Here is a 15,817-nt window from a genome sequence, read left to right on the forward strand (position 1 = left end):
TGTGGAGGTGATTCATGCCTCAACAAATGCCACGCCGGATTGTCGCTGGTAGGCGAGTGTTTCCCCCACTTGCGAGATAGATATGGCTTAAATGATTCTCCAAGAGTAGGAGACAGTTTCCCCAAGTAATCCATGTTGGATCGGAGATCGACGAGGTGACGCCGCCGTTGCGATAGTGTCACGGGATGGGGACTGGTGCCGAGGTGGAGTTGCTGAATCGGAATCTCGTATCGGTGATTGCCGGAGAGGAAACGCAACAGGGTCTCCGCGACGATGATTTGATGGAGCGGCGGCACTGGTATTGGCCGAATAAATGGATTTCTCAAAAGAATCTGGTCTCCTTTCAAATCCTATAAATCACACATGACACACTTGAATCACTATCCTAATCTGATAGCAAGTACAGTAGAAGCCATATATAGCAGTAAGCAACAATGTGTGAGCGTCGATTTTCAATAAAAAAAAATTGTTCGATTTTTATAAGCAGATGCAAATCAGAACACGGTGTAGAACAATTATTATTGGCGACAACATCACATCATTTAATTTATTACAAATTTATTTAAATTTAATTACAAGGATTATAAAATAGAGGGTAAAGTAATAATTTTTTAATTATTATTTTATCTAAGAAGTTATAAAGAGTAAAATGGAGAGTATGAATAGAATTACCCAGCAAATAATTGTAATTACTGAAAAATTGGTTGGTTCTATCTAAAGGCCATAACACAAACATAATCCAAATTACTCGTACCACATACCTATGACATTAATTAATAAAATAGAATAAATCAAACAAATTTTGTAAAATAAAAATATGATATTACTTTAAATGACATCTATAAAATCCTTTTTTCATTTGCAGCAATTGGGCTCATAAATAGTGCAGTCCATAACACTCGAGCCGAATCGGCCAACATTTTTTTTTCTATAAATAAAATCAAATTTATCAATTTTATATTTTTCCCTTGCCAAATCAATATCTCGGTTTCAAACGTCTGAAGCAAATTGCTTCCATGCTATACAAGGGAAAGCCCCAAATTAAGACTGATTAAAGAAAAAGGCTGCGAATCGAGCTCGAATTAGACAATATTTGTAATAATTAGGGTATAATTACTCAAATTATAACCGACGGAGAAGATGCGACGGCAGGGCGGGCACTACGGCGGCGATTCCGGCGGCGGTGGCGGGGCTCAATCGAATCAGAACAGCAAGTCTGGGTATTACCAGGGGCGCCACCAGGAGCAGCATCAGCAGCCCGGAGACAAGGATGGAGCTCAGCATAGCAATCAATGGCGGTGGGAAAGAGACGGCGGCCCCGAAGCTAAATTGCCGCAAACTGCTATGTCTCCCACTGCGCCTTTCTCCGAAGGCAAGTTCCTTTTTCTTTAAATTTTGATTCAAGGTTTGTTTGAGATTTTTAGTCTTTTTTGAAGCGATTGTGCTAGTCTCGTCGGGTGTGTGTATTCTGTTAGTGTGAATGCTGCTATTCCACAATTTTTTTACCCTTAACACCGTGCAAAATGTTTCGATTGTGTGAATTGGTTGGATAATGTCTTTAATTAATGTGCTAGCTGGTGCATTGACAGTTTAAATGCGTGCATGCTATTTTGCATCTTTTTTCTTGTTGGGCATTCTAGTTTTCATCGATTATCTGTGGAAGAGAAGAAGTTTTGCATGAGCTTGCCAAGATTGAACAAGCACAGCCTAGCGAGTTTAAAGTCAGTTTGCAAGCCAGCCTGCTTAAATACTAGAATCTAGGAGCTAGCTTAAGCTCATTCACATGCTTTATGAACGTAGCAAGATGTTTGAGGCCTGAACAAGATATATGAGAGGACCTGAAATGTGAAGATTTGTGGAGTTGGATAATCTAGGGAAAAATATGATAAATGGCTGGCAATGAAGAGAGCTAAGTGGAAGTAGATCAGTTAGGGCTTGGCATGTTTTCGACTATCGGTGAAACTTGTGTTTTGCTAATACCAACCATGGACGAGGAGAAGGTCTGTATGAGCTTGCCAAAATCTAACAAGCCTGGCAGAGTGAGTTTAATACCGGTGTGTTAGCCAGCCTGCTTAAAATACTAGAAGCTTGGAACTAGCTTAAGCTCATTCATAAGGTTGTGAACTTCCCTTTCGATTATCTCTTGGTGTTGCATAGAACATAGCTAGATTTCTAAGGTCTGAACAAGATATGTGGCAAGACCTGAACTGCGAAAATTTGTGGAGTTGAATAATCTGGGGAGAAAAAATGATATATGGCTAGCAATGAAGAGAGCTAATTGATATTATAGTCAGGTTGGGCATGGCATGTTCTTCAACTATTGGTGAAACTTGAGTATACCGGATGGTGCAATACTATGTTGAATGAGTAAATGCAAGAGTCGTCCAAATTTAGTGAAGCGTGTCAACTTGGTTCATTACATCTTTCATGTTTGACTGGCATTAAGGTTGTTGAGGAATTTTACAATTTGTATTTGGATAATAAACAATTGGCAAGTTCCCTGTGATCCCACCTTAACTAAGAAGTAAAATTGTTGTATTGTCAATTAATAATATAACTCGATGCATGGATTTGCTTTTCTTTGGTGTTCTTGTAATTTGCTAAAGATTATATTATTGTTGTTTGCTTTTAATATTTAGGATATTGCTTCATTTGCTTGTAGAGAGGTTTGTTACTTAGCTGTAATTGGAGAACTGACTGGGTTAATTCAAAAAAATTTGGGTTCTGCTTGATTTGCAATTTCCCAAAGTAACTACTATGGTCAAGTTATTTAAAGAAATTGGTAAAATATTTTAGCTTCTCCCATAACACTCAGAACCAGGTATGTCATCGTCTAGTGCAGGCTCTAGTAAAATCTTTGCCTCCTGAAACAGATGTTTTCTTTTCTACTCCCTCCGTCCTACTAAACATGGCTCACTTTTCATTTTGGGTTGTCCCACTAAAGATGTCTCATTTCCATAAAAGGCAATATTTAACTCTTGAAATGTTGTGGCCCTACCACTTTTATCCAATTTACACATTCTCCTTAATCTCCGTACCGAAAAGAAGTGAGCCATGTTTAGTGGGATGGAGGGAGTATTAAGTATTATCTTCAGAGCACTTTCGGAAATGATTTAAAAGGTCTCTTCTAAAATTGTACTGTTTGTTGTTATAGGCCAAGGGCGTGATGCACCCAGATCCTATTACCAGAACCAGAGGATGGACCCCCGGATGCCAACGGAGAGACAGGGTGGAGGAGATCCTAGATCTCAGTCCCATGAAGAGGATATGGATATAGGCTATGAAGATACTCGTGTGACGCCGACATTGGAAGGTCTTGAACAGAGATTTGTGGATGACATCATGAAACTGAGCAAAGAACAAACAGATGCAGAGGATGCTGAAAATGCTAGGCATAGGGAGGTATGTTCTGGCTCTGTTTTGAATCTATAGAGTATACTTTTGACATTTTCTCCCTTAAAAAAATCATCTTTCTCTTGCTGTATTGGAAAAATTGAAATATAGAAGTTTTACGAGTAATTGTGAGGCACTGGGAATAGCAGGCAACTTTAAGATTAAAAGAGAACTTGTGCATAATGTGACTGTTAACAACTTCAACAAAGTATGTTTGTTGATTGTTACAATCAATATTTTTGGCGGGATAGCTTATTCTTTCTCTAAACCGAACTATCTAATTTTGTTGGCTATATATCCTCAGTAGTAGAAACATGATTTTCCTGCCTAACAGGGATTCCTTCATTACACAATATAATGGTCTCCTAAGCTTTTCAATTAAATGGTCGGAAAGTTTCACTTGAAAGTAGTGGTGTGTTGTGTCATTTCACAATAGAAGAAAGAAAACAGCTATGATCTCACTTGGACATAAATTAGTGATGCAATTCATTTCATTGTTAAGTTACCACAAAAAATAGTGATGCTATTCATTTTGTATGCTTCTTTTTGGCACAGAGAAACATGGAAAGTATGCTGCTGTAGTCATGCAATTTCAATGTACATTTACAGAAGAAAACAGAGACGTTACTGATTTGCTGTTATGTTTCAAATAAAGACATTAGCCTAATCGTATTCCTTTTCTGCTGCAGAGAATAATTGCAATCAACGCCAAATACGAAGAGCAGTTATTCGCCCTCCGAGCCAAGCACGTCAGCCGGAGAGACGAGTTCCTCCGGAGAGAATCTCAAGCAAGGCATCAGCAATACCAGCAGATTTTTATGGAGCAGTATCCCACCAGCGGAGCCGGCCCTAGCAGTGACCCTCGGAGTGTGAATGCAGGATCGGGTGGCGAACCACACCGCTCCTACAACTCAGACTCGTATGACTCGTACAGAGAACGGGGCCGATACCCTAGGGATCATGGATACGAGCCTAAAGCTCCGTATCCGAGGGGCCGCGCCTACGAATCGGCCTCCCGTTATTACTGATTAGTGTTTTCTAGGACCGGCATAGCTTTGTATTTCTAGGATGAGCTACTGAAATCTCGTTAACTTGCCATCTTCATGTCGTTGAGGAACTCATCGTTTTACATTATGTGGCTCTGTGCTGAGAGACTTTTGTGTTTGTATCGTCATTTATTTTTACACCAGAATACATCAATCCAAGTAGTAGGAATTCACGCGAGCTCACGCCTACAAATACCTGTATTTTTTTATTTTTTTTGAGAATGCAAATACCTATATTCGGATATGGGCTTTTCAATCTGAATTTAATGTATTTTAACTTATTCCACGGTCTCATGCAAGTTTAAAATAGGGCCATGATTTGAAACATAATATTTTCAAAAAAAAGAAAATGTTAGCTTCACAGTGTTTTGGCTCATTTTCAATTCTAATGTATCTTGTCCAATTTTCGCATGTTGTAAATGTTATCCGAATGCAATAACTCTATCACTTGCATATTAATTCTTGCGTCTTGCACATACCATACATATAGTGTCTAGTCGGTATTTAATATCTGGAACTTGAAATATAAAAAAGACATCATTTTTGTCACTGATTTTTTCTAGATAATATTACTATATCGTTCATCTTTTCTTACAAGTCCTAATTCCTGAGATTGGAATCCGAGATTGTAGTAGGATTTAAATTTCAAATTTTGTATAAGTTGATCACGCTTGAATCATGGCCACCTTTCTAGTTGTATCAACATTGAGAAAAAGGAAAAAGAGAGGTAATCATCTTTTCACAATTTATTTTAGGACTAAAAGCTAATAGTAGTAAATATTTAGTTACTTTATAATTAATAATATTATAATATAGTCGGATCGGATTAGACGTTAATATTTAGACAGAGCAGCACCAGCAAGGCACCTTTCTTCGCATATTCCACCCCAGGAAACACAAATTACATAACTATTAAAAAATCTTATTATCAATATATTTTGATGCGCTGATATAGTAGTACTATCAATATTGAAAAAAAAAAAAAAAGTTCAAAACCAAGGAAAAGGGGCAAAAAGATTACAAAAAAACTGATTAAATAAAGCTGTGATTTAGGAATATAGTAGTAAGATTTTTGTGTTCGCAGGTAATAGTTTCTCTGCAAATCCGACAATCTCTCTCTCTCTCTCTAAAATTATGTGCGCCTCTGCAAATCTCCTCTCCCATTGCTGAGGCCGTGTCTTTCTCATTCTATAAATACATTTGCTCCGACAAAATAACAATGGATAGCAATGATTCCGCATCCGAGATATCTTCCAGCTCTCTGCATTTGGAGCCGCGGCAGCAACAAGAGAAAGAAGAAGAGTCTGTATCTTCTGACGAAGATCAGAGCCTCTATTTAGTTCCATTCAGGTAATTACAATGTCGAATGCCGTTCCCGCAATCGAGGTTTAACTGATCTTTTTTTTCCCCCGTGGGGAAGTCTTGGAGGAATTACTGTGAAATAGTGAAGTAGCGAACAAATCTGAGTTGAAGGAAGAGGAAAGGAAGAAAATAATTGATTTGTGAAATTTACTCGAGATGGAGTTTTGCGCGTATTGGAATTGTGTCAGCGGGACTTGGTTTTAGTTTGATTGACCAAATCGGGGCAGATGTGAGCAACTTGAAATGAATCGATTTACTTGTCTGTGTTTAGTTCTGCTGTTCTTAGCTGCTTTTATTGGATTTGAAACTGATTATATGATGCGTTGAGCTGTTTACTGTGGATACTGATTTGCTTTATTCCTCTTTTTAGTAATTTGATTGTTGTAATTGTTTTTGGGAAGAGGGTGTTGGATTTGTGAGCTAGTTAGAGTTCTATGGCTGCGGAGATTGGGCGAGGAAGTGTGGAAGAAATGGAGCTGTGCTTGCTCTGCCCTTTTTTTCTGATGCTGTTTGTTATACTGCTTGGCTGCCAGTGCTTAATTCATGTTTGCTGGTTGTGCTGTAGATGGTGGAAGGAAGCTCAGGACCCTTCATCGTCCGAGGTAAAGAGGGGGATCCCATTTGCGGCGTCCCCTGCTCCTTCTGGGGGTCCGATGAAAATTTTTAACAACATATTCAACTCAGATATTGCATTTAGTCTGAGGAAAGAGGATGAGTTGTCTTGCAATGGAGAGAATGGAGAGAATGGTAAGGACTATGCTTTGGTGCCAGGAGAGATATGGCTTCAGACACTAAAATGGTGAGTATGTTACAGAATTTGTAGTAGTTGTAGGTCACTTACATTTCTTAAACATTGTGTTTTGGTAGATTTCAAATTTACTATACCGCGTGGGAAATGCAACGTATGCATCCATGCACTGCTGACAGCGTGAACTAGAATCTGGTGAAATTATAATGAAAAAAGGTGGCGAAGAAAGTAAATTTCTAGGGCATAAGTAGATTTGGAAATTTGATTCAATGTATTTGTGTGACACGTGTAACGTAGATAGTGTATTCATATATATAGGCCTTTTGTTACCTATGGCAACAATTTTCCATCAAAGGAAATGAAGTATAATCCAATTCTTAATAGAAGTTTTTAGCTAAAGTAATTGGAGTATCTATCAGTTGTAAAATTATGTGAATTTTCTTTACTAAATTCTTAAGTGGCTTTTTTGTAGCCCAAATAAATGTAATTGGAGTTTTCTTTCTGTTTTTTGATATATTTTTTTTCTCTCTTTCTTTCATGATTGTAAATGGATTTATCAATGTACGTCTAGTTTACAGGAGTATTTATGATAGATACAAATGTGTATATATATTTTTATCTGTGTGCGTGTGTATATCCCTCCAATAAAAATATTACTTCTTTGCTGTCCAGGCACAGTGATTCTAAGAGTTCATCAAAGGAAAGAAAAGGGTTCTCAGTGGTCGAAGAAGATATGTCCGATGTCTACCCTTTGCAACTTAGGCTTTCTGTTCTATGTGAAACCAATGTACTGTCTGTAAAAATAAGCAAAAAGGTTCGTGATTTCTGAGCATATGCCAGATGATGTGCTTGCTTCTATTTTCAATTATCTTACAAAGTAGCTCACCATGTGCATTGGACATTTTCTGTTGATTTTTCATTGCTTTTCTTCCTCTCTTAATATTGTTATCCTCTCATTTATGAATTTTATGTTGATATTGTAATATTTTAGGGAGGAGCAATTTCAAATAATTATGAACATTTAACACTGTATATTACTGAATCAATTAAGACTTGATGGCCCTTTCTGTGAACTAATAACGTTATCATGCATTGATTATGGCGAATCTTAAGGAATATCGTTTATGGCTTAGCTTTGAGAATCAAATCAGTTTGTTTGGTGTACTTCATTTATGTATAAGGAACAATGATCTTCTCCTGGAACAGTTACATAATTTTTCCATACAATCTTTGGACATTTCATGCTTGATCTATAATCCACATTCACATTCTAAAGAAATAGCCAAGCCAAGCTTCAACCTTCACATAACAACAAATGACAGGAATTCTAATAGCCCGTTTTAGGGATCTCAACACAATTTTTCATTTTCTCTTGAAGTTTCTTCCTTAATTTTCAGGACAATTCAGTTGAGTGCTTCAGAAGAGCCTGCAAGATTTTCAATATGGAATCTGAGCCTGTGAGTGTAGTTTAAATTTCTCACAAACATAAGCGTATGTTTTGTCATGGAGACTGGGGTTCAACTCCATTGTACATGCTCTGCAGTTGCGCGTTTGGGATTTATCAGGGCAGACGATGCTGCTTCTATTGAATGACAAAAATAAGATCTTAAAAGAGTCTCAAAAGCAAACTGATCAGGATGTAAGTAATAGATCTTGTCTGTTGTGAATCAAGTGATAACTTACTTCTCCATTGTTTTGCATCTTCAACTTATTACTGTTGCACTTGAATTAAGAAAATGCATTTTATGAACTCCTTCTCTGGCTGCAACATGAGATTGTGTTTTCTGAAGAGTTCATCACCAAAATCTGTTACTGCTATGCAAATATGCTGTATTTGGCTTCATAATCAAGGCCATGATCATCTGTAATTCCTCACTTGGTGAAGAAAAGCTGAAGTAAAAGTTCAAGATGCACCTCAATAGATGGATTTTGCGTTAACTTGCTTCAGTTGCGCTTTTTCAAAACATGAATATGTGCTCTGTAGTCTTAATTGTAAATTGCACCATTTGATTTAATTATTCGTAAGTCCTATGTCCTGTTTCTCTTTTCTTTCTTTCTTTGTATGTTTTCAATGACATGGCTTGCATGGCTAAATCAACTAGAATGGTCTACTCATGATGTAACAATGTTAAACTGAATCCGGACATTGTTCTTGTTATCCATTGTATGAATTATCTACCTTTTTTTAAAGATTAAATTATTTTCTTCTGTGGATTTATGCAGTTGCTCCTTGAGTTACAAGTTTATGGATTATCAGAATCTTTTAGAAATAAAGCTAGAAAGGATGATAGTGCCCAATGTTCTAATGGGACTCTGAATGGTGGTTCCAACTACTTCTCTAATTCTGCACGCAGCACTTCTTCTAAGCTTCTCGGAGGTTCTGCTGAAGCTGGTGTATTAGGCTTAACTGGATTACAGAACCTGGGGAATACTTGCTTCATGAACAGTGCTCTTCAGTGTCTAGCCCACACACCAAAGCTTGTTGACTACTTTCTTGGAGATTATAAAAGAGAAATAAACCCAGACAACCCATTGGGCATGAAGGTATGTTCTCTTTTTAGGAGTTCAAAATAACCAGGCTCTATGAGTAATGAAACCTTTTAATTTTCAGTTATAGATTTCCCTTTTGCTATTCATGAATTATTGTTGCCCTTTCAATCAATTAGGTTGCCCCAATATGTTATTAATAAACGTCAGGTTCTATTTTCTACATTTTTTAGACCTTTTAATAATGACTAATTGTGTGGGCCCTTGAAAAGAACCATATTGGAGAGAGGTACTGTAGGATTAACAAAGACACTTCATCCAACTTATGGATTGTATGTGAAATTGGATTATTATTCTCATTATTATAGTTGTTGCTGTTTTATGTTTATAATGTATTAAGTGTTTCTTGAAGACATTGCTTAAGCACCAGGTGGCCACGCCTTGTCTTACCTGCCTTAACCCCACTTGGTGCTAGGCTCAGTCTGCCTCCCGCGTGGCTTAGAAATGATGCAACTATTATATATGTGACTTCAATTTTGAAGAATGAAAAAATTTGCTTTCGTAGGGTGAGATTGCTTCTTCTTTTGGAGACCTGATGAAGAAATTATGGGCTCCTGGAGCAACTCCACTGGCACCAAGAACATTCAAATTGAAGCTCGCTCATTTTGCTCCCCAGTTCAGTGGTTTCAATCAACACGACTCTCAAGTATGTACTATTTTAAGTGAAACTCAAAACTAATTCTCAGTCCTTGTAATCTCTTCTCCTAATTCTCAGTGTCAAAACTAATGTTTTCACTATATTTTCTTACAATAGGAGCTCCTGGCATTTCTCTTGGACGGACTCCATGAAGATTTGAATCGTGTCAAGTGCAAACCTTATGTCGAAGCTAAGGATTCTGATGGCAGACCAGATGAACAAGTAGCTGATGAATATTGGACGAATCATCTTGCTCGTAATGATTCAATTATAGTTGATGTTTGCCAAGTTAGTATCTGTTCATACATTTATCTGTTTTTTTTATTAAGATTCATCTACTTTAGACAAGCTGGTAATAGTTTGTTTTTCTTTTCTCGGGCCTCCATCTGAAAATCTTATTTTTCTTTTTTTTGTTTGCTCATGTCAACCTAGTATATTACTGGGAGGAGGATCTGACTCAAAACAGTTTAATTTTGTTAGTTTTGTATTCCTCGCAAGTATTTGTATTTTGATATCAGTGATTACAGTGCTCTATGGATTTTAATGGTTTTTGAGTGCCCTAATAGATTTCCTATCTTTTGACTACTTCCTAAGCTCACGTCCCAATAGTAACACATGATTGCTATCACTGCAGGGTCAATACAGATCAACATTAGTATGCCCACTTTGTCGAAAAATGTCCGTTACTTTTGACCCATTTATGTATCTATCTTTACCTCTACCATCGACTTCTATGCGAACAATGACATTGACTGTTGCGAAAGCTGATGGGACTGATAAGCCATTGGCATTTACTGTTACTGTACCAAAGAATGGAAAGCTTGAAGATCTGACTCAGGCTTTAAAGACTGCATGTTCTGTTGGGGCTGATGAATCACTTTTGGTGGCTGAGGTAACTGCAGCCAATGACACTGATAGATCGATGTTGCAAGCCCTTGGCTTTCTGTATCTTTCCTGTTTTGCTGTATTACTTATTTTTATTGCTCTAAGACTATAAATTTGTGCAGATATACAACAATCGCATTATACATTTTCTAAAGGATCCAAATGGTTCGTTATCTTTGATTAGAGACAACGATCGACTAGTAGCCTACAGGCTACCAGATACAGAAGCTCCTCTGTTTGTCTTTATGCATCAGCAGGCTGAAGAGTAAGTCTGCTTTCTCTACTTAAAAAATCTTTTAGATATATTCGAGTTATGTTTTCATAACGATACACAGAAATAGAGGACATTGTTGTATCAACTATTGGCATGTTTCAAAGAAAACGTGGAAGGTAATTGGTAGTAGGAAAAAGTCAAATTGATTGATAGTAAGTCAAATTGTCATCATCTCCATTTCATAATCAATGGATAACACCTTTTTTGACACAAAGTTGCTCAGTATCTTTCTTCCCTACCATCACAAAACTTCAAATGATGCGTACCTTAGTTGAGGTTGAGACACGGAACTGCTGAAACCTGCACTTTGTGATTCTAAGAGTTTCTATTCTTGGTGCATTCTAGTAGTTTATAAGAACTGGAGTGAATAGGACGCCAAAATGCTGCATGTTTTTTAGGCCATAAGGACATTTTATTTGTTAAATTATGGGGACACTTCCCTGCTGCTGCAAGTCATGCACTAATAATAAGGCAACATATAGATGAATCTTTGATCTAACAATGGATGTAATGTCATAGTGCAAGGTGCTACATAATGTCATGCTTAGAATTTTCTAGCTCTTGTTGCTTTGTGGTTATGTGTATGCTTTATTATGTTAATCGCCTACGTCTATTCATATGAGTCAATTGCATTGTTAAATTTTGACCCAAGTTCTCTGATCAAATTTCTCTTACAGTAAATTGATTAATGGGAAATCAATAGTCAATTCGAGGTTGTTTGGAGTTCCTTTCATAGTTCGGCAAAACATTACTAATGGATATGAGGTTCGTGAGGTTTACACGAAGTTACTTGCTCCATTCTTGGTACCTGAAGAAGACTCGCTCAACAATGGCGATTGCTCGGACAAGGGTGCAAATGAAGCACTCACAGAAATGGACAATGCCAGCTATGCAAGATTAAGTGGATCCCCTACAGCTACAAAATCTGATATAGAAGAATCCAATGCACATTCTGATACAGAGTTCCAGTTTTACCTAACAAATGAAAAGGTAACAGAGAAGGGCTGCGAGATTGGAATGGAAGAGCTGGTAAAACCTACACCTGTGCCTGAAATACAGTATGTGCTGGTTTCGTGGTCACAGAAGATGGTTATACGACACAACATACAGCCTCTCAGCTTGCTACCAGAGGTTTCCAAATCTGCATTCTTCACAAAAAGACCACAGGAGTCGGTCTCTCTGTATAAATGTCTCGAAGCATTCCTCAAGGAGGAGCCGCTGGGACCAGATGATATGTGGTCAGTAAGCTAGTCCCTGGTTCCCAAATCTTTCTATATCATTGCTTAGCTCACTAGTAATTCTTGTGTCTATATCTCAACTACGAGGAAATTGTGTTTAGCATATATACATTGTGCCTTAGCTCATTAAATTTCTTTACTATTTACACATTGTGAAACAACAGTTGATATCATTGTGGCCCGTTAATGCAAGTAAAATCTATATGTACACCAATAAATTCTTTCCTAGAAACACCTGAACACTACTATTTCTGATGCAAGTTTACTACCCAATAAGTTGTTCTCAACCCATTTAAGGTAAACAAGCATCGTTGTGAATTGTCCACATTGAGAGCATTTTGTTAACTTTAGCGGATTGTGAATTTCTTCGGTCTCTCTTCTTATTTATTCATTTATGGGTGTTGACGGCTCTCAGTTGGGAATTCTACCAAACATAATTTGTCTAATTCGCTATCATCAACTTTAGGTATTGTCCAGTTTGCAAGAAGCATTGCCAAGCTGGGAAGAAATTAGATCTCTGGAGATTGCCAGAAATATTGGTGATTCACCTGAAAAGATTCTCATATAACTGTTTCCTCAAAAACAAATTGGAGACTTTTGTTGATTTCCCCATTCATGATCTTGACCTGTGCGATTACATTGCTCAGAAGGGCGGACAATCTTCTAACCGTTACATGCTTTATGCAATCAGTAACCATTATGGAAGTATGGGAGGCGGTCACTACACAGCATTTGTTCGTGTAAGTTCAACTTGTTCTTTTTTTTTTTTGAGGGGAAGTTCAACTTGTTCTAATTGTTAATGACTTTGGATTTTTTTTCATTTTTTCATTTTGGTATTCTGATGTAATTTGTGCACCATAGAAGTTGATTTCTCTGTCTGATGCAGCAAGGTGGTGACCGGTGGTATGACTTCGACGACAGCCACGTGTCTCCGATCAGCGAGGACAAGATCAAAACTTCGGCAGCCTATGTTTTGTTTTATAGAAGAGTCGAAGACGCCTAACCAAAGATAATACTGTAAGTTACTATCGAACAGATAACTTGTATTTGTGATGTTGTGCCATTCTTTTGTCCCGAATATTCATATAGTTGTAGGCAGTCTTTCAAGATTTGGAAAAAATGAGATATTCCTTTAGACTTTAGTATAGGATGATGACATCACAGAAGATATCATCATAACATAGTGATAAGCTGAGAGGTGAGAGAGGTTCATATCATATGAAGAGTAATAACTAGTTCGAAACAACCTTTTGTAGTGGAAGGGCAATAGAAAAGCTAAAAACACAAAAAATATTGTAACCTGTACAATTTTGAGAATTATATTAATCAAATTGTTTGATGTTTGGTGGTTTTCGACTTACTACTAGCTGTCACAGGTTATCTCTGGCTGGTTCCATTCATTTCTATGCATTGTTCATGTTCATGTTCATGTTCATGTGTGTGTGTGTGTGTGTGAGAGAGAGAGAGAGAGAGAGAGAGAGCAGTGACACAATTGAACAAGGGGTGGTTTTCTTGCTAGTTTGATTTCAAGTTTAAAGGAAACATTAGTAGAAATAGTCATAATTGTGGTGGACCACGTGTGATGACTATTTTGAATTATTGAATTAGCTATGTTTATGAGAGGACCACTTTTTGTTTGTGGATTTAATTTGCAATCCCTCGAATTTCCTCGAGTACGTGGGGTGGGGTTTTCAAAAGAAAATAAAATATGTTGAATGAAAGAAATAGGGTGGCCTAGTTGGACAAACACTTGATCCCCATTTTTCCCCATAAATGAGAATCAAATCCCCTACAACTATAAGAATTTCCTCAATCCGATTCAATCAAATCAAATTTTATTATTTGTAAATGGACTTGATCCAAGACTAGTTATTTATGTCAGTTCGACTATTGGCTTCCAAGGGTGATATTATAAAGTTTTTCAAAAAAATTACTCCCTTCGTCCAACTTAATAGTCTTGTTTCTTTTCGACGCGGAGATTAAGAAACTTACTTTTTAATAGAAAAGTTGTGTGATTCACTTTATTTTAGCCATTTAACTCCACTCCTAAAATAAGAATGAGACTATTCTAGTGACACATTCCAAAAAGAAAATAAGACTATAGAGTGAAAGGGAGGGAGTGTTTTTTTTTTCTTTTTTAATTAAAAAGTTATTTTTAGTTATGCATAATTTTTAAACCAAGTCGTCAAAACCAATATTCAAGGTGATGTTAGAACTGTCAATGCGATTATTGTTTGATGCTGGTTGGATTTGTAATTTAAACTGTTACTACTTTAAGAAAGGCTCGCTTAGTATTAATTTCTTGTTACCAATATTGCCGTGGCGGGATAGTTTCCATTTTACTCTTTTTAGCCCCTTATCTAATATAAATTATAATAATTAAAATTTGGGTAAATATCACTTTATATCCCAACGTATTAGCGTTTTAACGAATATGTCTCATCGTTCCGATAAGTGCAAAAAAGTACCCAACGTATGAAAATTTTATCATTTGTGTCCCATAAAAAATTTATGTCGATAGAACAGTGACGTGGATAGACGGAGCAATGACATGGCTTTTATGGCACGAATTTAAAAAAAAAAACAAAAAAAAAATTACACATCATTTTCGGGCTGAATAGAAGAACATAAACCCTCAAATTTTCCCCAAATTTGAAGTTCACCACTCCACCATTTCTCCACTCTTCTCTGCCATTACCTCTTCGAAAATTTCAGTGCAACACCACACCACCCAATTTGACGACTTCTAAGCGGAGAAGCAAGCGAGAGCTTTATTTCGACAGTAGATGTTGATGTAGCGAATCAATCTAATGCCTTTGTTCATTGATAATCAGTTCAAAATTCTATTGACTCTCTGAGCAAAGGTAATAGATTAGTTCAAAAAATTTCATCTTTCAATTGCTCCGAACAGTTTCCTTTTGTTGTTGATACATTGAGAGAGAAAAGTAGGAAGAACTCAAAAGGGCGTTTCTTGATTTCTTGATTCTAGGGCATTTTCTCATTGTTGTTGGCTATCGACAAGTGATTCTTGCAAAAGCGCTTTAGTTGAGAGAAAAATTTGAGGGTTTCTGTTCTTCTATTTAACCCGAAAATGATGTGTAATTAGTCATTTGACTTATACTTAAGGATGAGTAATTTTATTTTATTTTAATTTTTTGTGCCATAAAAGCCATGTTACTGTTCCGTCTCGACGGAAAAATTTTATAGGACAAAAATGATAAAATTTTCATACGTTGGGTATTTTTTTGAACTTATCGGAACGATGTGACATATTCGTTAAAACGATAATACGTTGGGATATAAATTGATATTTACCCTTAAAATTTTATTATTTTACCTTATACTTGTAATAAACTAATAATTTTATTTAAGTAAATGTGAAAAAAAAAATACATATAACTGTCAATTGTAATCTGAAAATATTTAGAGCCATCTGTCACTGATAGTTCGACAACGCCTCATCTTCATCGACTTTTTTTCTATTTTTGATCCATTCACACATCAAACTCCATTAATCCTCATGAAACGAATATACAAATTACACAAATTCTGAAGATATGCAGATAACGGTTTTATCCAAATGAGAAGTGCATCTAACAGATTGCAAAGCATAAAAATCAAGCACACAAAAACACGCAGTGATGTGTGTGTCTGCACTTCGCACCTAAGCCTAGAAAATTGAGGATT

The 15,817-nt window shown here is 36.7% G+C and overlaps 2 protein-coding genes across 3 annotated transcripts; both read left to right on the forward strand.

Moving 5' to 3' along the window:
- The first annotated feature begins 866 nt into the window (after positions 1 to 866).
- Positions 867 to 4,617, forward strand: LOC131022562 (uncharacterized). The gene is made up of 3 exons (XM_057952074.1): positions 867 to 1,372; positions 3,155 to 3,402; positions 4,083 to 4,617. The coding sequence occupies exons 1-3, from the start codon at positions 1,141 to 1,143 to the stop codon at positions 4,419 to 4,421; spliced, it is 819 nt and encodes a 272-aa protein (XP_057808057.1). The 5' UTR covers positions 867 to 1,140; the 3' UTR covers positions 4,422 to 4,617.
- Positions 4,618 to 5,387: 770 nt separating this feature from the next.
- Positions 5,388 to 13,469, forward strand: LOC131022572 (ubiquitin carboxyl-terminal hydrolase 8). Of its 2 annotated transcripts, none has more exons than XM_057952083.1 (13): positions 5,388 to 5,789; positions 6,367 to 6,600; positions 7,222 to 7,363; positions 7,947 to 8,006; positions 8,093 to 8,188; positions 8,773 to 9,093; positions 9,602 to 9,742; positions 9,851 to 10,021; positions 10,368 to 10,625; positions 10,741 to 10,883; positions 11,570 to 12,130; positions 12,597 to 12,870; positions 13,017 to 13,469. In XM_057952083.1, the coding sequence occupies exons 1-13, from the start codon at positions 5,659 to 5,661 to the stop codon at positions 13,131 to 13,133; spliced, it is 2,649 nt and encodes an 882-aa protein (XP_057808066.1). In that variant the 5' UTR covers positions 5,388 to 5,658; the 3' UTR covers positions 13,134 to 13,469. The 2 variants fall into 2 exon arrangements, with proteins under 2 accessions (XP_057808066.1, XP_057808071.1); XM_057952088.1 differs by lacking the exon at positions 5,388 to 5,789 and adding an exon at positions 5,838 to 6,030.
- Positions 13,470 to 15,817: the final 2,348 nt, after the last annotated feature.

This window comes from Salvia miltiorrhiza, chromosome 1, assembly GCF_028751815.1.
Source record: "Salvia miltiorrhiza cultivar Shanhuang (shh) chromosome 1, IMPLAD_Smil_shh, whole genome shotgun sequence".
NCBI lineage: Eukaryota > Viridiplantae > Streptophyta > Magnoliopsida > Lamiales > Lamiaceae > Salvia > Salvia miltiorrhiza.

Excerpts from the sequence above, each read along its gene's own strand:
- LOC131022562 (XM_057952074.1), top strand. The coding sequence starts at position 1,141 with ATGCGACGGCAGGGCGGGCACTACGGCGGCGATTCCGGCGGCGGTGGC. Across the intron at positions 1,373-3,154 it reads CACTGCGCCTTTCTCCGAAG|GCCAAGGGCGTGATGCACCC; the intron begins GCAAGTTCCTTT and ends TTGTTGTTATAG. Across the intron at positions 3,403-4,082 it reads AAAATGCTAGGCATAGGGAG|AGAATAATTGCAATCAACGC; the intron begins GTATGTTCTGGC and ends TTTCTGCTGCAG.
- LOC131022572 (XM_057952083.1), top strand. The coding sequence starts at position 5,659 with ATGGATAGCAATGATTCCGCATCCGAGATATCTTCCAGCTCTCTGCAT. Across the intron at positions 10,626-10,740 it reads AATCACTTTTGGTGGCTGAG|ATATACAACAATCGCATTAT; the intron begins GTAACTGCAGCC and ends AAATTTGTGCAG. Across the intron at positions 12,131-12,596 it reads CTGGGACCAGATGATATGTG|GTATTGTCCAGTTTGCAAGA; the intron begins GTCAGTAAGCTA and ends CATCAACTTTAG.